Here is a 23,326-nt window from a genome sequence, read left to right as displayed (position 1 = left end):
CACAGCACTGAGTCTGTGTGGATAGGTCTCAATCAGGCTTGCACATCTGGACACTGCAATTTTACTCCATTCTTCTTTGCAAAACTGCTCTAGCTCTGTCAGGTTGCACAGGGATCAGGCGTGAACAGCCCTTTGCAGTTGAGCCACAAATTCTCTATTGGATTGAGGTCTGCGCTTTGACACAGCCACTCCAGAACATTCACCTTAATGTCTTTCAACCATTCCTTTGCTGTTTGCTTCGAGTCATTGTCTCGCTGGAAAATAAATCTCCTCCCAAGCTTTAGTTCTCTTGCAGACTCTTCTGGTATTTTCCTGTTTTGCAGCATTCATTTCACCCTCTACCTTTACAAGCCTTCCAGTGCCAGCTGGTGAGAAGCATCCCCGCTGCATGATGCTGCCACCACCATGCTTCACAGTGGTGATGGTGGCTTTGTGGTGATGTTCAGCGTTTGGTTTCTGACAAACATAGAGTCCTTTAGAACTAGTCAAAAAGCTCCATTTTGGTCTCATTAGACCAAAGAACTTCCTTCCACTTGACCATGGAGTCTCCCACATGCCTTTTGGTGAACTCTAGTCCAGATTTAATAAGTTTTCCTCAACAGTGTCTTTCTCTTGCCACTTTCTTTCAAAGCTTTGACCAGTGAAGAACCCGGGCAGCAGTTGTTGTATGCAGAGTTTCTTCCATCTCAGCTGCTGAAGCTTGTAACTCCTTCAGAGTAGTCATAGGTGTCTTGGTGGTCTCTTTTGCTTGTCTCCTTCTTGCAAGGTAGCTCAGAGTGTGAGGACGGCCTGATCTAGGCAGATTCACACAAGTGCCATATTCCTTCCACTTCAGGAGATTTTCAGTGCCTCAGAAATGTCTTTTGTTTCCATCCTCTGACTTATACTTTTAACAACCTTTTCACTGAGCTGCTTGGAGTGTTCTTTTGTCTTCATAGTGTAATGGTAGCGAGGAATACTCATTAATGAGGGACTGGACCTTCCCGACACAGGTGTCTTTATACTATAATCACTTGAGACACATTCACTGCACTCAGGTGATTCCCATTTCACTAATTGTGAGACTACTAGCCCCAATTGGCTTCCCTTTTTGGCTTTATTTTTTTCAAAAAAAGCCAAAATACTGTAGATTAATAATGATTGATTTATACATCAGTAAAATGGTAAAACTTCCAAAGGGTTGAATACTTTTTATTGCCACCTTAACTGCTGTTGGCTTGAAGTATCTTGAAAGCCATGTATCCCAGTGTTCCTCCTTTACTGTTGACAGATTTAGCACTCACCATTGTCCCACATCTCTCTGTAGGATGGCCCTCATTGGGTCAGCATGGACAGCAGTATGTATAATAGGTATAAAGCACTCATTGGTTATCTTTCTTTGTGCTGGGCTCTTTTGCTGTCTCTAAACATCTCAAGCCATATAACCAGATCTCAAAACTGGGTCACTTTAAAAATACCAAGGTACAGGACTGAACGGGAGAACGACTGCTTTTAGCATTGCAGCACCCATTATGTGAACAACTAAGCTGCCCTGTCTTACATCAGACATCGATTTTAAAGAGCTCGTGTCTGAACTATTCCAGGAAAGAGATTTCTAACTGCTTGAAAATTTTCATCAAGGCATGGGTTTGCCAGAACGAGAGTATTTTCATGAATGAACCTTGAATTTTTTTTAATATGCTTTTCTTCTGTGTTTGATCATATTACTGCAGGGCACCTCTGGAAAGCAGACCTTGGTCTCAACGGCTCTCCCTGCTAAAATAAGGACAAATAAATAAAAATAAATCTGCTGAAGTGGAGATCAGTACTTGAACTTTATGGATGGAGACAAAAATGAAGCCCCTTTGAAAAGGACTGAACCAAACAAGAAAGAAATATGGTTTATATTAGACTGCATCTGCACTTTTTAAACACAAGTTGACCAAAACAGATCACATAAAACACCAGAGGAAGAGATCAATACTTACTTGACCTAAAAATCCCTAGTTTGTTTGATATGTTCACAAGTTACCACAGCTTGAACTTGCTTTCTCTGCTTTCTTAACCTTATAGTTGTGAGATTAATTACACGATCTTCACTGTATAAAGAGTGAAAAATGTTTCAGCAAGGTCAGATTGAGTTTATAAACAGATATGCTAATTTGAGGGCTTCCCATGGCTACACCCTTTGAGTTGTGTACACGAGCTGAATACCCTCCATCATTAAGACCTCTTTTGGGATTAATCTAAATTTCACATCAGCTTGGAGTGACGTCTTGTACAAGTTCTCCTTCAAGGACTCTTGGAAATGACCAAAAATAACACTTTGTTTCAAAATAAGCAGACTTCCTGTTGGGGTCTTCACCATGTTTTCTGTTTGTTAGGAAGCTGAATATGTGTGCCAAATTTTATTTATGTAGGAGAAAAAGCCTCAAAGGGTGGAATTTCTGTTACCCATGTTGTACACCAATAAAATATCCAATTTTCCAACACAGTCCTGCTGCAGACTTAGAAGACACTGTGAGATTCTGCCTATGTCAGAGAGAAAATACTGTCAAAAACTTTCAAATTAAAACCAGACTAAACTTCCTGTTAGGCTAAGGCTACAGGTTAAGGTAAGAGATGATTACCAAAGGTTAAAAGTAAAATACCCAAGCTACAAAACCTGATTACCAAATGATTAATAAAGCAAAATAAACAGTCTGCCTACAGAGAAGGAAAGCATGTCCTCCATGAAAACACTCTATGGCAGCTATCTGCAGCTAACTTAATACTAAATATTTTGAGTACGTAAGTGTGCATAGTGTGTTCAAACTGAGAAGTATGCTCTTTAATACTGGCACACTTAAAACTGTCCAAGTTGAGTGTGGAATAATGGACACTTGTACCCTCAACGAACGGCTTATTTGGTGACGTAGCGGATGTTGTGCTGTTAGTATGCTAGCATGCTAGCTAACGTTAGCATCCGCTTGCTAGCTAGCATATTATCAGCAGCGGCAGCACATTTCAATCAAGAAAAAAGCATTTGAGGCAAATTAAGTTCATTTCTGTAAGCGAATAACTTCCTGTTTTAAAAGAAGTAGAAGAAAATAGGCAATTTAACTGTTGTCTCTTGCTGTTGCAGTGCCAAACAGCAGTTAGCAATTTGGGATAATACTAACCAGCTATGATAAAGTGCTCAGTACTGCATTAAAGTGTACTGTAGTACAGTGTACTAACAGAAGTATGCGATTTGAGAAACATATAGCTATCTAAGCTGAAAAGCAAATAAAGTTACATTAGCTTATGCTATGTTTGCTGAAGCTCACATATAACTATGTCATCCATGTTTAACTATGTTTGCTAAAGCTTATATTGTTAAAGCTAATGAAGCTACACTGGCTTACTTATTAGGGAAACTTGCTACTTAGCTAGCATAGATATTTTAGCTAAAGCTAGTGAAGTTGAAGCAAGCCACAATTCGTGTAACTACTTCTAAAATGGGCCTATACATAATTTAAACCCATTTCAGACCTCTGACCTTTATATTTCATTTTTATTTGTGAAATGTTGCTTAGTCTGTGATGTTTGCAGTGTGTGTTTTTTATGGATGTAAGTGCCGGACTTTGTTTATGAATAAAATTTAAAAAGAAAAACCCTCTGAAATACTGTACTGGTAATTTATGTCACTTCTGTTCTGACATACAGTGATTAACAAATGTATTAGACCACCCTAACCCTAACCAAAGTAAGGTTTATGCCACAGCTGCCCTAAATTAACAGCATTGGTAATTACCAAAATCATTTTTTATGTTTCTGCAATGTTAATACATCATATGTAGAAGCTCTTTAACCCAAATGATATTTTTAATGCTAAAATATCATTATTATTGTTATCCATGAATTTTCAGTTTTACTGATTTACAAAAAAACTGAAAAAATAGTAAAGCACAATATTATTTCTTGATTAATATGTAAAATTTTAGTTATTTACTTGCATTCCTGAACAGAAAAATGAGTTTTAGTGGTTGAATGTTATGCTTGATTCATTTCTGACTTCTCAGAGAAGCCCAGTGAGCCGGCTCAAATTTGGGTGAATTCAGTTTGAAATTCCTCATTCCTGTTCAAAATGGTAAAGCGTGGAGAGCTGACTGAAAATGAAAGAGTCTGCATTAAAGCACTTCATTATGCTGGATGGTCCCTGAGACAAATATGACAGGTGTTCTAATAAATTTGTTAAGCACTGTAGGTGGCGTCTCACAGTACTGCAGTAATGGTCTTAGACCTGTGGTCAGCACCCAGACCCTTCTCAATTTTTTACCATGCCTGATGTGAGAGCCAAGTTTCAAGACTTCTCCAATATGTTAAAGCGTTAAGCGCACCTTTGGGGAATCAGATAAAAGTAAAATTTAAAACTACATGTCTGCTTCAGTCTCCCGTACTAAAACTCAAAGTGAGCCTAATTCTTTTAGTTGGGACTTCAAGTTTGTTTTTCTGCTAGCCCAGTCTACTGCAACATTCACTTTCATGTTAGTACTCTGGCTGGCTTCTCTAAAAAGAGGGATGTGCTAAACGTAATCTTCTGTGTGGAATAAACTGTGTATTGATAAGTACCTCAAACAAAAATATCCCAACTGTCCCTTTAAGCAGCGATGAAAGATTTTGGCTCTGATTCTTCATGGCTGCTGGGATGGGATGAAAGAGTTGGCCTGGTGCTGTTTTAAAGCTGTGAAAATCACAGAGACAGAGAGTGGGTGTAAGAGGAGGGGGCTGGTGGACTGGGAGGGTGGTATTTAGTTTGTAAACATCATGGCAGTGTAAAAAAATCAATGTCAGGCAATCACACCAATGCTGTAGAGGCAGCCGATCTTGTGTTGGAAGCAGCAGCGTGGATCTTTGATTTCATTAAGAGTGTTTACATGCATGTGTTCAGCTGCAGACACCAAATACCACTGCCTATAAAAGAAAGCCCACGGATTAAACATATCATTACAAACCATGTCCTGTTAGGCTTATATGTACCATGTGTGCCTGCTGTGTCCCTGCACAGCAGTGAAAGCTCAGTCGTCTTTATCAGCACACTGCGAGCAGCATGTTGTCCATCCGTCATTTGCTGATCTTCCTGCTCTCTCTCTCTCTCTGCAGATCGTAGCTGCTATCTTGGCCATAGCAGGCATTGTAATGATGACCTACGCTGATGGATTCCACAGCCACTCAGTCATTGGTATTACTCTGGTTGTGGCCTCTGCTTCAATGTCAGCGCTTTACAAGGTACATGTTTGCTTTTGATACCCTTTAGGAACCCTGTTACTGAGCCTGCTTACATCCTCACCTCTACTTATTTGGAGTGGGACAAACATGAAAATGAGCTGAATATTTGAATTAATCACCTTGCCTTGTGCTCTTCCTGATGTCTTTTATTTTTTGCAAATTTGTCACACTTAAAACAGATCAACAAAGAGATTTTAATGTTAGACAAAAGGTAAAGTATAGGGGTGTGCAGATGGCCTAGCAGTCTACAGCGCAACCCATGTACTCGAGCGGCCCGGGTTTGAATCCGGCCTGTGGTCCTTTGCCACATGTCTCTGCCCACTCTCTCCTGTTTTCAGCTCTAGCCTCTGTCCTCCTCTATCAAATAGAGGCACAAAACCCCAAAATAAACCTTAAAAAAAAAAAAAGCTAAATGATAAATAAAAAAATATAAAATGCAGTTTTTAAATGACGGTTCATTTATTAAGGGAAAAAAGCCATGCAAACCTACATGGCCAAGCATAGTTGCCCCCTAATCCTTATAACTGTTCCATCCTTGGTGGCAACAACTGCAATGAGCATCTGCCATAACTGGAAATGAACCTCTCACATCACTGTGGAGGAATTTGAGCCCACTCTTCTTTACATGATTGTATTAATTCAGCCACATTGAAGGGTTTTCCAGCATGAACAGCCTGTTTAAGGTCATGCCACAGCATCTCATTCAGATTTAAGTCCAGACTTTGACAAGGCCACTCCAAAACCTTCATTTTTTGAGCTATTCAGAGGTGGATTTACTGGTGTGTTTGGGACCATTGTCCTGCTGCATCACCCAAGTGTGCTTGAGCTTGAGGTCATGAACTGATGGCTGGACATTCTCCTTAAGGATTTTCTGGTAGAGAGCAGAACTCATGGTCCCATCAATTACGGCAAGTCTGCAGGTCCTGAAGCAGCAAAGCAGACCCGGAAAATCACACTTGCACCACCATGATGTTCTTTTTATGAAATGATGGGCGAAAGATGATAAAAAAGCCACCCACAGCCCAATGTGTGATTTTTATTTTTATTTTTTGGTAGGTAAATATAATTTAAGAGCACTCGAGTACTTGAAAATGCAGTAAATTCCCCTTCTTCTTCTGACCCAGCAGTTGAAAACCTCTAATCTAGGGAGGGCCCAATATACAGGACTGTCAGTGTCCTGCCACTGCCCCTGTAATTATGTCTCAAGGAGCACATGAGCACTCAAAAACAAGGAGCTCGAGTAATACCTAGAAATAGGACTGAGCTCAAGTTATCACAACACATGTAGTTTGCGACTAAATAAAAAAATCTATAGCAGTGATACTACACACAGTTCCTGAGTCACATGTGACTCTTTTAAGTCTTGCTTAGAGAAATAATTCCCAGGAAATTGTTTTAAAAAAAGGGAAATTTTGACCTCAGAATTGATCCATAGTCCCATCAATTAATTATGAAAATGAAAGGTGAAACTAAGCTCTCTGTATGCTCTGATTAATATATAATTTGAGTAATTATTGGATTCTTATCCACAGGTTTGGACTTTTGGCTCTTGGAAATGTGTTTTTCAACATATGGCTCTTTAGTTGAGCAGGGTTAAGTAACACTGATCTATAGTGTAGTACATGAGTCATCACTGTATCCAGTTCCATTAAAACAGCAGTTATTGAAACATAAATCTTATTTTTATCTATTTAACCTTTATGTAACCAGTATTTATTCCCATTGAGATACAAAAACCTCTTTTACAAGGGAGTCATGGCCAAGACAGCAGCATGATAAGTTTCACACACAGGACATTAAACAGGACATAGAACAAAGTTTACACCAGTCAACAAATCAGCAGCTTTCAGCAGAAAAACATGTGCATACACTGGTCAAATGTTCCCTAATTCTAGTTTTGAAATCTCCTAAACTAACACAACGCTCAAGTTTAAGATGGCCCTCTAACTCTGACCAAAACAATGGAGCAAAAACATTAAAAGCTCTTTGACCAAAAACAGAGCGAGTGCGAGGAATCTCATACATGATGAATCCATGAAGATGAAGATTACACCTACTGACAGCTTTTGGAGTCAGTAAAGAACAAAGATAACAAGGTAATTCATGTAAAATAGCTTTATAAATCAAGATATACCAATGTTCCATCCTCCTATTGTATAAGGACGTTTCTCATATAAAACACATTGATAGGTCCAGAAAACTCAGACCAGTGATAAATCGCAAGGCAGCATGGTAGACTGAGTCCAACATTTTCAGAGAGGATGAGGTAGCATGCATGTAAAGAACATCGCCATAATCCATTACTGACAAAAATGTTGCTTGAATGAGTTTCTTTCTTGCAATTAAATAAAAGCAGTGTTTGTTTCAATAGAAGAAACACAGTTTCCCCCTCAGATTCTTTGCAAGACAATTATGTTGATTGAAAGACATACTTTCTTCTATCAGAAAGCCCATTTGACATTTGAACACGTTCAATTGCCTCTTTGTTTAAGGTAAAAATCTGAGCACTGCCTTGAACTTGTGACTTAAACCTTGAGAAGCGCATCATGTTGGTCTCGTTGGCATAAGTAAGAGTCTTCAGTCACAGAGGTTTCTTTGGACAACATTAAAGGCTGCCTGTAGTTTGTTTGTTGCTGTTTCTAAGGGAGAGGATGATACCTACTTATGCTTTCTCAGTGCAGTGCGTACTCTTTTGAGGGTCACATGTAATAAAAAGTATACTTTTTCAGGCTTTTCTAGCAAAAATATGTAACCCTGACCTGTCCACAGTCCCCTCCAAGAATCAGAAAACTCCATTCCCTCACCCCCTGTCTTTCTCCACCTTTCAGAAAATGTGTGATGTCATTTGGGGAGTTAGCACCGCCCCCAGGTTTCGTTGGCCCTCCCCGTTTGGAAGAAAGTTCCACCTTCCTCCTTCTCCTGGATCAGGAGAGCCAAATCTATTTCCAAGAGGGGCAGAGTCAGACAGCTCCTTAATTTCTAAAGCTATAGACACAGAAACAGAGGGTGTTTTTAGACATGCAAAAATCCAATACTGGAGTGTTTTTACAGCAACAAACGTCCCAGGCATGTTTTGCGGACCTCTGGGACCAATATAAACTTGTCTTAAAGAGGTAAAATATGTGACCTTTAATGCTAAAGGAATGCCTATTCATAAACTTAACATTGGATGCATTACTTTCCAGATAAAATGTGCAGTACATAATACACGTATTAGATAGAAATAAATGAGTGACCCATGAAAAACAAGTCCATTAAGAAAAAGAGCACTCTGAAATAAAAATCTGAGCACTTTGTGGTTTAAAAATACTTTATTAAACTGAGATGTACCCATGCATTTCAACTCAGAGAAGTCCTCATCAAGACAAAAAAAGACCACACCCTATGTCCCCTTTTCTATCCACATGTAATTCTGAATTCTCAGCTCACATAGTTACAGGTTTTCCTCAGCTGCTGAGCAGGGGCTCCACCTCCAAATTCACTCATGCTTTACTTCTCTTTGCTAAATTTAACCTTCTCACATTGTAATCAAAAGAATACGGCACTTAAAACCAAGTTGAAAGAACAACAGTGCTGTAGTCAAAGGTGGAAACTTTCATCATTTCTCCCAGTGTGTGCAGAGACAAAAGCAATCAATCCAGATAATTGGATTAAGACCACTTTGAAGATTACAGATCAAATGTATTGCAGTCTGAATTGAGCATAAAGAATTCTTTTTTGAAGCCATTTTGGCATGTAATTTGTTTAAGCATGCAAACTCTTTTTAACCCAAGTATAGATTTAAACATCCCCATAGACCATGAAGTGACTGATGTTTAAATGATAACAGGCTAGGAGTGTATAATTTAACTTGTCACACCAGCTCCTGTCTGATTATAAAACCAGATGTCATTAAACAGGGGCACATTATGACATGTAAGTTGACAGAAACATGGAATACGTGAGCGTTTGGTCGCTGTCTTCAGGCTGTGATGTCCTGATCAAAAAGGTTACGGGACAGAGAGCGTTATTTTGACGGGGCCTTGCTCTCCTCCGCCCTGCTGACTGTACCTCCTAATGTGATAAACAGACAGCAGCAACCCAGTGCCAGAGACATGACAGGCGCTTGGCAGGCACTGCCTCTGCATTATCCCTCTGCTCCATGAGGGGGCAGATTTTTGTGCATTCATCACCCTCCTCCCTGTTTATCCTCAGGTGCTCTTCAAGATGGTCCTGGGCAGTGCCAAATTCGGAGAGGCTGCACTCTTTCTGAGCATCGTCGGAAGCGCCAACTTTGTTTTCATCAGCTTTGTGCCGGTCATCCTGTATTTTACACATGTGGAGTACATCGGCTCGCCTGCAGACATCCCCTGGGCGTACCTCTGTGGGGTTGCGGGCCTGCTTTTTGGTATGCAAGGACAATACATGAATGAAAAATGTGCATAAACATGATAATTTTATTATTATTAAGTAACCCTACTGCTGCCTCTCTCTCCACAGCTTTCAACATCCTGGTGAACTTTGGCATTGCCATAACATACCCAACATTAATCTCCCTTGGCATCGTCTTAAGTGTCCCAGTGAATGCCAGTAAGTCTCTTGGCTTTCCTCAGACGTAATTTAATCACATCACTTTTTACATCCAGTCAGCATTTAATATTTTATAGCCCGAACATCCCCAAAGTTTTTTACCAGTAAGGAACTGAATTGGAAAAGTTTACATGTCTTGAAAAATGCATGCTTTGTTTGAAAAGTATACTAGCTGTGCCGACTTATATACAACCATAATTCCAAAAAAGTTGGGGCACTGTCTAAAATGTAAATGAAAACAGAATGCATTGATTTGCAGACCTCATAAACCCATATTTTATTTACAATAGAACAGCAGATGTTGAAACAGGAGGCATTTCATGAGATGTATGAGCTCATTTTGTATTTGATAGCACCAACACATCTCAAAAAAGTAGGGACGGGGCAACCAAATGCTGGAAAGTAAGTGGTTAATTTAGCCATGATCCATGAGACTAGAGGTGCCCCTTTAACAGCTTTTCTCCCTTATTTTGTCACAAGCAAGTTTTCAAAGGATGTGTTGATATTTAGCAAATACATCTACTGGTTAGACTGAAAGAATGACTCAATTCAAGATGACAAGTCATAAGGGAGTCAGGATGTGTCGTTAACAGATGAGCCAGTTCTAAGAGCTGGCTCCCTATTACAGTCCAATCCTCTTTATTTATATAGCACATTAAAAAAAAAAAGTTTACCAAAGTGCTACACGGTGACTAAAGCACAGATGAGAGCACAAACAGAGAAGAAATGAAAACAATCATTAGAAAAAGAAATATAAATGCAAATAAGAACACCATAAAATCAATAAAAGGCATAATTAGACACAAAAACAAATCAAAGCTACAAATTAACAGGGATTAGAATGAAAAAAGGACACAAAAGGGCTGAAAAAATGTTTGGTTTTTGTTTTTTAGACACACTAATAGACAAAATGTAGACCTGTCACCTTGTAATTTCCCCATACAACGGCGAATCACTCCATCTCTAGTCAATTCAAGCAGTTCCATTGTTCCATCGTTCCAGTCCAGCTCGGGCATGTCCGCTCTCTTTTGTTGGAAATACACAGCAGGCTTATTTTCAGTGCTGAACGCTGACAAACTGCGTCATTCAACATAGAGCAGACTGATCCTGCCAGAAAAACGTGCAAAGTATCCAGTCAACTTAAAATACAACACAATTCACAGACTCCCAATTGTAAATCACTGCTATATCAACTCTACGTCTCATCCTGTGGCAAAAGGAGGTGGTCAGTGGGCCACAGAGCTACAACGATGCCATTGTTAATGAAAAGTTATCTCTGTTTTAACTGTTAACATGAAACCACACATCCTTTGAAGCACACAAGGATTTTAACTTCATGATGTACTCGCCCATAGCAGAAGCAATAAAATCATGGATTCATGTCAAGATGAACGACAGATCAGCCACAGAAAGCCAAAATAATCCAATATTGTACTATTCCTGCTTGAACTCATAATTCTTCCCTGATCTGTGCCCTCTCCTCTCAAGCTGCTACAATGTGCAAAGCAACAAACATTAATTTTATTTATTCATGTTGTAGTTCAATATAGCATCTTCAAAATGTAATCCATTTTTCACACTGAATTAACTTTTGTGGTAATTAAAATTAATGCAATGTAGATAGGCACATTTAACTAAAACATTAGGAAAGTAATGTCAATCTTTTTAGCTAAGCCATGGTGTGCACAAAAGTCAGGATGCCTGAGAATGAACTGATATAACTTTCAGGGAAAATTAATAGAAAAAAAAAAAGAAAAATAAAGGCAAAAAAAAAAAGCCCAAAATGGGTTGAAGTGGCAAAAAAATAGTTTTAATCAGGCAAAATGGGATAAAGCAGCAAATATGGGTGAAGACAGGAGAAAAGGGGCAAGAGGAGAAAACCGATGAAAAGCAGTTAAAAAGTGGCAAAAATGGGTTAAAGTGGCAATAAGGGGTAAAATGGGTGGCAAATTGTGCAAAAAGTTAAAAAATATGGAGCTAAATACATGCCAAAAGTTTTGTCCATTTGAAAAACAAAATATTGAAAAAAAAATTGAAACCAAAAGTTTATGGTTGGATCCTGCATTTAAAAAAAAAAATACGCCATTCTATTAAATGATGCTATGCTGCGTTCACAGTCCAATATGGAAGTGGGAAACACTGTTTCTTTAAATATCGGTGATAAACATAACAATCTGTCATATTTGAATGTTTTAATTAATAAGTAATTGCCAGGTGAATACAGTGTAAAGAACGTGTTGAGTCATATCTCTCAAAGTACCCATGTTTCCTGAAGGCAACATCATTGGGGAAGGCTCTGAGCCTTCTTTGCTATGCAGTCATTCACAATTCCACACTCTTCTCAGTCGAGGCCACGCCCCCCACGCCAGAACAGGGCCAAAAGTTTGAACCTAAAAAAAAATATTATCAGAAGTCAAAAAAAAAAAAAACACTGAAACAAAAAAAAGATTTGAGTGTGAAACAAAAAGATTTGAAACTTTAAAAATTAAACCTATAACTGAAAAAAACACCTCAAATTTGAAAATATATTCAAGAGTAAAAAATGAAAGTAAATTAAAATAATTACAGAGCTGAATCAAAGGTATATTTAAGCTTACCCTTATTTTTAGATTCAGTTCAGTGTTCTTTTTCTCAATTCTGGATCAAACCATTTTTTTAAATTCAAAATTTATTTTCAAATTTAAATTTATTCAAATTTGTTTTTTTATTTATTTTTTTACAAATTAATAAAACTTTTGCCATGATTTAGCTCCATATTAAAAAACAAAAAACAAAAACTGACTTAAACTGGCAAACATGGGTGTAATGTGGAAACGTGGCAAAACAGGCAGGCAGCAACAGTGAAGAAAATGAGGTTAGAAATTGGCATGATTATTTAACCTGACCATCAGAACCCAAATCATCAATAAATCACAGCTGGGATGAGCCTGTTCACTGGATTTATAAGGGGTCCAGCCAATTCTGTGGGTGGCCTGGGAAATTATGAGAAGATTTGAATTCGAATTCCCCTTCAGCGTGTCAATCTAACTGGCCAGTGGCACATTTGAACTGATGGTAATTCTCTTTGTTTTGCAGTGGTGGACCTCTACACGTGTGAAATCCATTTCAACACGGTGCGGCTCATCGCCGTGTTCATCATCTGCCTGGGTTTCCTCATGCTGCTGTTACCAGAGGACTGGGACCAGTGCATCATCCAGCTCAGCACAAAGCTGCGCAAACGTGATGAGCCAGCAGAAGTCAGCGGAGAGGCAGGGGCCGCCACGGGGCTCAGTAACTGGAGGGGCAGAGGCCGGACCTCCATGTCAACATTTGCACATTGACTCTGGGGAGTGTTACCATGCAAACGAACAGACGCAGGGAAGGAGACGCATTGACCTCTTAGCGTTGATGTCGGAACATTTGACCTGCAGCTCCCTGAAGGAAAACAGTGTTTCAGACTGTCCACTGATCAGATACACGTCAGCCAAAGGGACAGGAAACAAGAGGACTGGGTTGTGTTATTTATTTGGCGTCCACTCCACTCAGAAGTTTTGAGAGTTGGTGCATGGACTCATATCATTTGATATCCTTCTTCACCAAAAAACGATCAATGAATCATGTTTGATTTACTTCCTCATCATTCCATACACAACATCCTCACGCCTGGGAAGACTTGCCAACTTGCCTGATATTCTTCAGCTCTGAAACAAAAAAAGACAGACACCACGTGGACTTGCTGTTGTACACATTTACACACCTTTAAGATCCAAAGAAGAATGCCTAAAATGCTGAATGCCTGAAAACAAAAAGGAAGCCTACAGAGGCTGCCTTCAGGTTTAACTTAATGACAAATACCTGCCTTTCATGCACTGTACATAGCTGTTTTTTCACACCTCTGATGTCCTGGAGTTGTGGACCTGATGGGCTCATCTGGCGTGAGGGGACCTGTCCGGACATCTGAGGATCAAATTCAAGCTGAAGGAGCTTTCACAACGCCTCACTCTGTTCCTCCTGAGAAGAAGAGGTCAGGTCTTTGTCGATCACACTGATTGGCCCCCCTGTGGTTATGTGTTTTCCTTTGGCTAAACTCCCACTCTGTTAACGCTGACACTCGTTTCTCAGGCCCACAGATGAGTCACGATAGATTTAACACCAGTATCTCTATTGCATAACTTATCAATGCATGAGACAGCTGAGATTTGTTTTTGAGGTACTTTTAGTCCATCCATGATGCACATTTGCCTCACATATTCTCCTGCAGAAAACCGTACTACACCTTATTAACCAAGCAATACTGGTAATACACAAATTGACATGCATTCTAATGATACTAACTTTATCAAACAACTTTAAAAAGTCATGCTTAAGGTGTCCCAGGTGTCTTGGATGGACTAAAAGCACTATCAGCTCCTTAAATAACAGAAAGGCTTCGTGAAATGCCCCTTTAATAACTTCATCCAGAGCTATCACTGAGCCTCCCTTTGAATTCAGATCACATTTTTGGTTTCCAGCCGGCACATAATGTAATTTTCAGCATTTATCAGTTAGATTGTTTTTCTTTCACGGAGAGGCAACAGAATTGATTAAAACTGTCTTTACTGTGAATGAGGAGAGTTTTACCGACTCATGAGAATTCACCATATTCATATGGCCAACATTTTCCTCTGACATCACGCTCATGGAGGGAAGCTGAAATCCTCTCAGAAAGTCTGTAACGATCTACCTTGTAGCTACGCTTTTATTTTGAAATTCTTCCCATTCACCTGTTGAGAGTTTCCGCCCAACTGTGCATCCTCAACAACCTAGTGGTAACAGCAGCTGCAAACAGCAGCTGAGATAAAAATATCCACTCCTCTCTCACCTGTGTGGACATTTTTCAGACATAGACTACACCAGGCTGGGCCTCTCGCCTTATTTTGCTGACTACGTCTGCTATTTATATCCGTATACAACCACCTTATGACAGACATAAACCACTTTCCCTTCGTTGTGGCTGAAGTAGCGTGAGTGGTGTCTGATATAGGCTCTGCAGATAAACAGAGAGGGAAAAGTCTGCTGTTTCATGCCTCATTTGAGACACTGATCGAAGTCCAACGCCTCAATTTAAATTCATAATGAAAACAAGTCATCCGAACCCAATGTGGTTAAAGCAGCACAACTGCTCTTTTTATTTCCATCCTCTTTCTTCCTTTGAAATAAAACTTTGTCCTAAACTCTCCAATAACCAAAGTCAAGATTGCAATAAATCAAAAAGAATGTAAATTCACCACTGCAACATCATATGACACAGACAGTAGGGACAGGAAACAGACAGCTCAGTACAGCCATCCCATGCAAGCAGGGGTGTAGCTAAGGATTTTGGGCCCCCAGAATGAATATAACACAGGTCCCCCCTTAACTCGCTAGCCAAGCAACAGATTTTGTGTCATTTTTACAAATATATAGGCATTCTAATGTATTTTTTCACAATAATTTCCACATTTCTGAGTAATATTTTCACTATGGTCAAATTAAATGTACTTTCTTTGTTGGACTACACCATTTGGACATTCTTAAGGGAGGAACAGGACCCCCTCCCCCCCCCAGCAGTTTATTTTGTTCTATTTGATACAATTTCAGTCTGTTGAACGATTAATTAAGTTGCTTTTGATTCAATAATGACACTGAGGACTAAGAAAATAGAAATAAAAACCACACTTTTCATTGCAGGATTCTCAAAGGCCCCTCCCTGCTGTGGGCCCTGGTAATCAGTACCCATTTTCCCCCCTGCGCTACGCCCATGCATGCAAGTATCCGAGTTTTTATAGCGAAGGCTAATTTGAAACACCCGTTCGTAAAAGAGCTTTTATGAGAATATAACGTTAAAACAGTTCTTTAAAAAAGGGAAAAGGTGAACTGGGTACAACATGAGAAATTAAAACACATCAGGCAGTGATGGTATAACAGAAAATCAGACATGAGTGCAGCTTTGCTGCTGAATTAAACATGATTTAGCCATTCTCTGAAGTGTACTGTATTACAGAAGCCATTTTAGACATAATGGAAGTCTTTTCTTTCATCTGTATAACCAGGATTCCTGCAGATCCTTGAGAAGTCTAAAATAGTCTTAAATTGCACATTTGAAATTAAAGGCCATAAAAAGTCGGATTTTTACCAGTGAGAGGGCATTGTAGCAGGTGCTTTGACTAGGACATGTCTTTATCCAGTCTTTGTTTACAAGCAATCCTTATACGATTTTAATAATTTTCTTCCATGATTTGTTTTATAATTATTTCCTATTATTTAGGGAATTCAGTGTTTGATGTTCTAAATTTCCTGGTGGACCCCTGACCCCTCATATTTTTTTTTAACTCATTGTGATATAATAAACTCAGTACTGTTGTGAAACACCAGACCAGTTTTCTATCACCTGGGCTACCAGGTTGCCCACTTAAAAATCCATGCAGCTCACCCTTATTTTAAAAGATCTTCCCTGCCAAAAAAAAACCCCAAAACATTAATTTGCTGTTCTGTAGTTGTCCCTGAAATCATCAAATTTGGGCATTTATGACAAAAAAGATATTTTGTCCTGAATGATTTGACATTTTATACACAGTTCTTTAAATTGGAAAATTCAGCCCTGGTCAAGTGTGTCAAGAAGTCTCGTACCTCTAATTCTCGATCTTTTTCCGTGCAAAATAGTGGAATTACTTTTTCTTAGGTCAGCTCTTAAAAAGGTCTCACAATGTCTTAAATTTGATTTCCAAAATTGTGTAGGAACCCTAATAATATCGATCAGCGTTCCATCAGATTTAAATGATCCATTTTCACATTTCTCCACTAATCCATCAAGAAGCAAAAAAATAATTTAGACAGATTTCCTACATATATAGGATTTTACATCCTGCCAGTGTTAGATCTTTCCATCCAGAGCATTACCAGTGATGGTCAAGTTACTGAAAAAGAGTAACTAGTTACAGCTACTAATTACTACCAAAAAAAGTAACTGAGTTACTACATCATAAAAGTTACTAGTTAGTTTGAAAAGTCTTTTCCTTGGTGGCACACTGTGCAGCTGGTGATGTTTTAAATCCACCCTTGGTTGTTTGGATGGAGTGGCTCCTCCTGGATCTGCCAAGCTAATGTGAGCTGGCAGGGCTACCGGTGCTTGTAACCCTAGCTTCTTTGGTAACTAGTTCAGCTGCAGCCTGCTATTTAGCTGGCAGCTTCGTGAGGTCAGAATTATTGTTCTTGGTGGTGGACAAAGTTTTCTCGCCTTGTCTTTTATCTCGAGGAGGGAAAATAATGCTGTTTCTAAGATGGGAAGCTCATGCTTGAGGGCTCAGCCATAGTGTGTATTTGTGTTTCTGACTGTCTTTGCAGAAAGGGATACTCTGTCTCCCAGGATGCTCCTGTGCTTACGTTAGCATCATGTCGTTCTGAACCGTTAACCAACCTTTATTGAGATGTCAGGTGTTAAGGTAACAAGTGCTTTAATTCTCTGTAATTGTAACTGCATTAATGACGTTACTTAAAAGTTTTCCCCAACACTGATTAAAACAGGAAAATTCTGGGTTGTGTGAATATGGTGATGTTTCTCCATCTGTAATCTTTGTCTGCTTTTTATGAATCACATTTCCTGTAAGGTCAATTAAAAGCAACAAAAGATGAACCTGAGAGTGAGAGGCCTGCGCCTTGTAAAGTGACTCATGGAAACTCTGCCTTGTTGTGAATGTATGAACATCACTCGACCACACACGCTCGCTATCTGATTTTTACAGTGCCACCACAGACTGCTGCAAGCGACTCTTCAATACTACCCCTCTTACTGACTGGGTTGCTTTTTTTGTGGAGGGAGATCTCTCTAAGCATCGTTCTGGACTACTTTTCTACTACTCGTTTTTTTTTTCGGTTGCTTACTAACCTTAAAGGGGACAGTGAGTGACGTCTGCAGGAGGAGCATGCACATACCGTAGGAGCAGATTCAGCTGACAGGTCCACGTCACTGCCTTTTCTTTCTTTATTTGCAATAGAGTACATCAGCACTGTTTCCCATTGTCATTCTCTATGACAATAAATAATAATATTGTATTCCTCTGGAATTATTGCTAGACATAAATGTAAACCTTTGTAAGGAATGATGATTTTTACACTGAGATGCAACATATGATTATCACATTTGAGGAAGAGATATTTAGAGCGCTAATAAAAAGAAGGGTTTATTAGATTTACTGCTGGGTGTCTTCAAGTGTAATCACATGTACTATATAAAAGATTTCTTTTCAATACAGCTCCTTGTTCTTGTTTTTGTTCCTGTTTATGTTCTACACGAGCAATCAAACCATCAGTGACAAGACTGGTTATTTCCATTTTGCACATTTTTATGCCTTAACCACTGTCATTGAGTTGGTGTCACACAGGATAATTAATGTCACACTGATTAATTAACATTTTTTGACATTTTCTTGAGCAAACATTCAGAATTAGATAAATCTGACTGTCAAAATAAATCAAGATTAGATTTTTAGGCCTAGAATCATAATCTATACACATACATGTGCATCTAAAAAATTTGAATATCATGAAAAAAATGTTTCCTGTGATTTAATTTAAGAAGTGAAACTGCCATTTATTCTATAGTCATTGGACAAAAAAATGAAATATTTAAGGACTTTTTTAAAATCCTGATTATTACGGCTTACAGCTTTCAAAAATCCACTATCTCCAAATATTAGAATATCACAAAACAGTCCACAAAAAGTATTTAAAATACAGAAATGTTGACCCTCTAGAAAACTGTTTATTTATGCACTCATTGTTAATTGGTTGAAGCTACTTTTGCATAAATTACTGCATCAGTGCGACATAGCATGGAGCCAAACAGTCCGTGGCACTGCTGGAGTGTTATGAAGCCCAGGTTGCTCTGATGGCAGCCTTCAGCTCGTCTGGATTGATGAGTCTGGTGTCTCTCATCTTCCTCTTGACATTTCCCCAGAGATTCTTTATGAAGTTTAGGTCAGACCAGTTGTTGATCAAGCAGAGTAACACCACTGACCTGACCACTGTCAGGAAAAGGAAATCAGTTTTTCCATAAACCTTCTCAGCAGACGGAAGCCTAAGGGCCTCCGGTCGACAGCTGATAGCATTGACTCTGGACTTGATAAAGACCAGTGGACCAGCAGTAGCAGATGACATGGCACCTCAAACCATCACTGAATGTGGAAACAGAAAACACTCTATTTTGAGCATCTTGGATCCTGTGCCTCTCAGACTCCGGACTCTAGGACCTTGATTTCCAAATCAAATGCAAAATCTACTTTCATGTGAAAACAGGACTTTGGACCACTGAGCAGTTGTCCAGTACTTTTCCTCCTTAGTCCAGGTGAGACGCTGATGATGCTGTCTGTAGTAGGATTGGCTAGACACCAAGAACACAACATTTGTTTCCCATTTCCTGTGTGTGGTGGCTCTTCTGATTCCAGCCTCAGTCCACTCCTTGTGAAGCTCCCCTCAGTTTTTGAATCTGTTTTGTTTGACAATCCTGCGAAGGCTGAGCTCATCCCTGTTACTTGTGCACCTTTTCTTACCACACTTTTCCCTTCCAGCCAACTTTCCATGAATATGCTTTGATGCAGTCTCTGAGAGAAGCCTGCCCTCTCAGCTTTGACCTTCTGTGGCTTACCCTCCTTGTGGAGGATGCCAATGATTGTCCTCTGGACATTTGTCAAGTCAGCAGTCTTCCCCATGATTGTGGTTGTGTATACTGAACCAGAGTGACAGAGTGAAGGCTCAGGAAACAATTGCAAATTGGACTTTTCCACAATATTCTAATATTTAGAGATAGTGGACTTGGGATTTTTTGTAAGCTGCAAGCCGTAATCATCAAGATTAAAACTTTTTTTTTTTTTTTTCTCCAGGGAATCATCCCAAGCAAATCATGTGTCTCCTTATTTTCCAGACAGTCCCATAGATCTGACTGAACCAAAGCAGAGTAGTCTCAAAAAAAACAAATGTATTTACTCTGAGACTGATCTGACTCCATAAATGTCAGTCTAACAAACATCATGCTCCACTCTCACTTTAATCTGGCCATAGAGAAAAGTGGCCTGACGCTCATTTGTCAGAGCAGAGAAAGGTAGTCTGCAGCCCTCTTGTGGTCGAGAGGGGACTTGCAGGTAGTCCACCCTCTTGTAATCAGCAGCGGCCTCTTTCTCCATCAAACAGGACTGAGCAAAATTTTCATGGTGGCACACTTTGCAGTGATGCTCCTTTGAATGCTGCCTAAAGTCAGCGCTAACGGTAAAAATGGAGGTGTAATCACAAGTTAAAGTCTCGGAGCAGGAAGGAGGAACTGGATTGGTGGTGTTGAGGGTGCTGGGGTTGCTGCCTTTGCTGTGTTCTCCCTCTGCTTTTAACTCCCCTCCACTGTCAACAAAGACCCCAAGACATGCTCGGATTTTCTGCCTCAGTCCCCAGAGAGCGCACTGGAAATGCTTGCTGAGGAGAGCATACAGAAGAGGATTGATGTCAGAGTTCAGTAGTAACAGCAGGTACAAAAAGGTGATGGCAGAAGGTGGAACAAGGGTGGACTGGCCTGAGATTGCCGTTTCTGCAGCCTGAACCATGGCAATACATATGAAAGGAGTCCAGCAGAGTAAGAAGGCTAAAATGACCAGGAAGAGACGCAAAACTCCATGTTGGCTGTAGTGATGAAGGGCCAGGAAGGAGAAGAAATGTCGGGGTGTTGACTTACTCTGCTGTGAAGTAGAATCAGGAAGAAAAGAGTTGATATACATTCCTTGTTCCCTTCTGATCTCAGACACAAACTCTCCACTTAAATGATAAATCAGTCTGGAGGGGCAGCATTGTTCAGATAAGGATGTGTTTGGAATCCTGCTGCGCTGCATAGAGCCTTCTAATGTATGAATCCTTCTTGCATGGCTGCGTGCAACCTTAACAATGTTCACATAGCAGAAGAGGATGACCCCTGCAGGTATGAAGAAGGAGAGAGAAGCCATAAATGCTGTGTAGCTAGGACTGCTGGCCCAGTTGACTGCACAGCTATACATGGGAACCACATAACTGACTGAGCCCCAGCCGAGCAGAGGAGGGCAACTGGTGAGCAGAGCCTGCATCCAGATCCATATCACCACAGCGCAGGTCCTCCACAGGGTGCAGCGGGAGCTGTAGCGCAGGCAGTCCATGATGGAGTGGTAGCGGTCGAGGGCGATAGCAGCTAAAGTCAGGACAGAAGCTGTGCAGTAAACAGATGAGGTGTAACCCACATACAGACAAAGGCCCTGCAAGACAGAGAGAGACAAACCCAAAGAGAGTGCATGTGATGAGACTCTGGGGGATTTCTTGCCTTTTTTAAATCTAATACATTATTAAGAAAGCATGTGTATGTTGTGTTATATTATGTATTTTTATCTATTATGTAATTGGTTGTTTCTTTTACCAATTCTGGATGCATGAGTGGAATGTGCTGAATGTGCTGAATGTGTTGTCTGTGCAGCAGACCCCTCTGCCCAAGACAAATTTCTCCCAAGGGAGACAAATAAAGACACTTTGACTTGACTTTGATGTGCAATAATAAAAATGAATACATTTTTTTGGGTTAGGAACTGGCTTAAAATCTTATTAGCAAAATATGAATAAAGTTATATTATACACAATTTCACAACAGATAATGTCAAGGAACTCATTATAATAAAGTGATGATGCTTCTCTAGTATCCTAATGGCTGTTTTACTAAGGTTTTGTTTAATCCAGACTTTTAAGACTCCTTTATTAGAGGGGGGGACTGGCAAGATAACTCACAACACAAACTGATAAATGACACACCATGCTATGCAATGTGATATACCATAAAACATAATGTGATAACAAAACAGTACTGTACAATACACTCTGATATGATAGGATGCAATAAGACACAAAACGTTATGATGCAATACTACATGGCACGCCAGGTGGATTCGCACATCCATTGGGAAAACCACTGATAGACAGCGTTTGGGAAAGGGCAGAGCCTTTGAAAAAATACTCAGAGGGTGACTGGATGAACGTTCTGTCTGTTACATCTTTACGGGCCAATCAGAGCAACAAAACACGTGACGTAGCCGCTACCCAGCTGCGCACCTGCGCCCCTACCAAAGGAGTAAACTCAATAAAGAACTGCATAACATCACGAACCATGGCGACCGTAGAAATGTCAGTACACGACTTTTGTCGTTTTTGAAAGGAACACTATATGATATGATAACATTTAAGACTGATAACAACTAGTAGGATGCAATATGCTATGATATGATAAATGGCTGATGATAACAGTGAGTTCTTTTCGTGGGCTTGGGTATCCCATTTCATTTGGGATATGGTATTTACATACATGCAGAGAAACCTGGCATGATAGAATAGGATAGGATAGGATAGGATACAATACAATACGACACATACTAAAAGTGACTTGGGCTAAAACTGCATTTCTATTATCACCTTTATACACTGCCTGGCCAAAAAAAAAAAAGTCACCACCAAAAAAAGGTCCCACACTCTAATATTTTGTTGGACCACCTTTAGCTTTGATTACAGCAAGCATTCGCTGTGGCATTGTTTCAATAAGCTTCTGCAGTGTCACAAGATTTATTTCCATCCAGTGTTGCATTAATTTTTCACCAAGATCTTGTATTGATGATGGGCGAGTCTGACCACTGCGCAAAGCCTTCTCCAGCACATCCCAAAGATTCTCAATGGGGTTAAGGTCTGGACTCTGTGGTGGCCAATCCATGTGTGAAAATGATGTCTCATGCTCCCTGAACCACTCTTTCACAATTTGAGCCTGATGAATCCTGGCATTGCCATCTTCGAATATGCCTGTGCCATTAGGGAAGAAAAAATCCATTGATGGAATAATCTGGTCATTCAGTATATTCAGGAAGTCAGCTGATCTCATTCTTTGGGCACATAATGTTGCTGAACCTAGACCTGACCAACTGCAGCAACCCCAGATCATAGCACTGCCCCCACAGGCTTGTACAGTAGGCACTAGGCATGATGGGTGCATCACTTCACCTGCCTCTCTTCTTACCCTGATGCGCCCATCACTCTGGAACAGGGTAAATCTGGACTCATCAGACCACATGACCTTCTTCCATTCCTCCAGAGTCCAATCTTTATGCTCCCTAGCAAACTGAAGCCTTTTTTGCATACCAATGATTTGACCCCAGACTAACATCTTTTCCACAACCACAGGATGTGTCTTTCGACATGGTTGTTTAAGAAATGAGAAGTTACTCATTGCATCAGCTGGGGTTAAATAACTTGTTGCCAGCTGAAGGATAATCGCCCATGCAGTAATTATCCAATGGGAGGCTCGTACCTATTTGCTTAGTTAAATCCAGGTGGTGACTTTTTTTTTTGGCCAGGCCATGTATATACACATAATAAATCCTGACACTGTGTAAAACTCTTGTCATAGCATAACATGAATAATGGAAGAGGCCAGCTTCAAGTCAAGCTAGACATTAATGTTGTGATGTTACATTACTGAGAAGCTTGCAGTTTTACT

The 23,326-nt window shown here is 39.9% G+C and overlaps 1 protein-coding gene across 4 annotated transcripts in view; it reads left to right on the top strand.

Annotated features, from left to right (window-relative positions):
- slc35f3b (solute carrier family 35 member F3b) overlaps positions 1-17,962 on the top strand; it is a 174,553-nt gene extending 156,591 nt beyond the window's left edge. For all 4 annotated transcript variants that reach the window (XM_041788759.1, XM_041788760.1, XM_041788757.1 and 1 more), the window contains 4 exons: positions 5,104-5,229; positions 9,424-9,616; positions 9,709-9,798; positions 12,874-17,962. In XM_041788759.1, the coding sequence (XP_041644693.1) occupies positions 5,104-5,229; positions 9,424-9,616; positions 9,709-9,798; positions 12,874-13,118 (654 nt within the window). In that variant the 3' untranslated portion in view covers positions 13,119-17,962. The remainder of the gene's footprint in view (positions 1-5,103; positions 5,230-9,423; positions 9,617-9,708; positions 9,799-12,873) is intronic.
- Positions 17,963-23,326: the final 5,364 nt, after the last annotated feature.

The sequence above is a fragment of the Cheilinus undulatus genome, linkage group 6 (assembly GCF_018320785.1).
Source record: "Cheilinus undulatus linkage group 6, ASM1832078v1, whole genome shotgun sequence".
Lineage (NCBI taxonomy): Eukaryota > Metazoa > Chordata > Actinopteri > Labriformes > Labridae > Cheilinus > Cheilinus undulatus.
The sequence above is the reverse complement of the archived record's forward strand: the minus strand, read 5'-3'. Positions and strand labels throughout refer to the sequence as shown.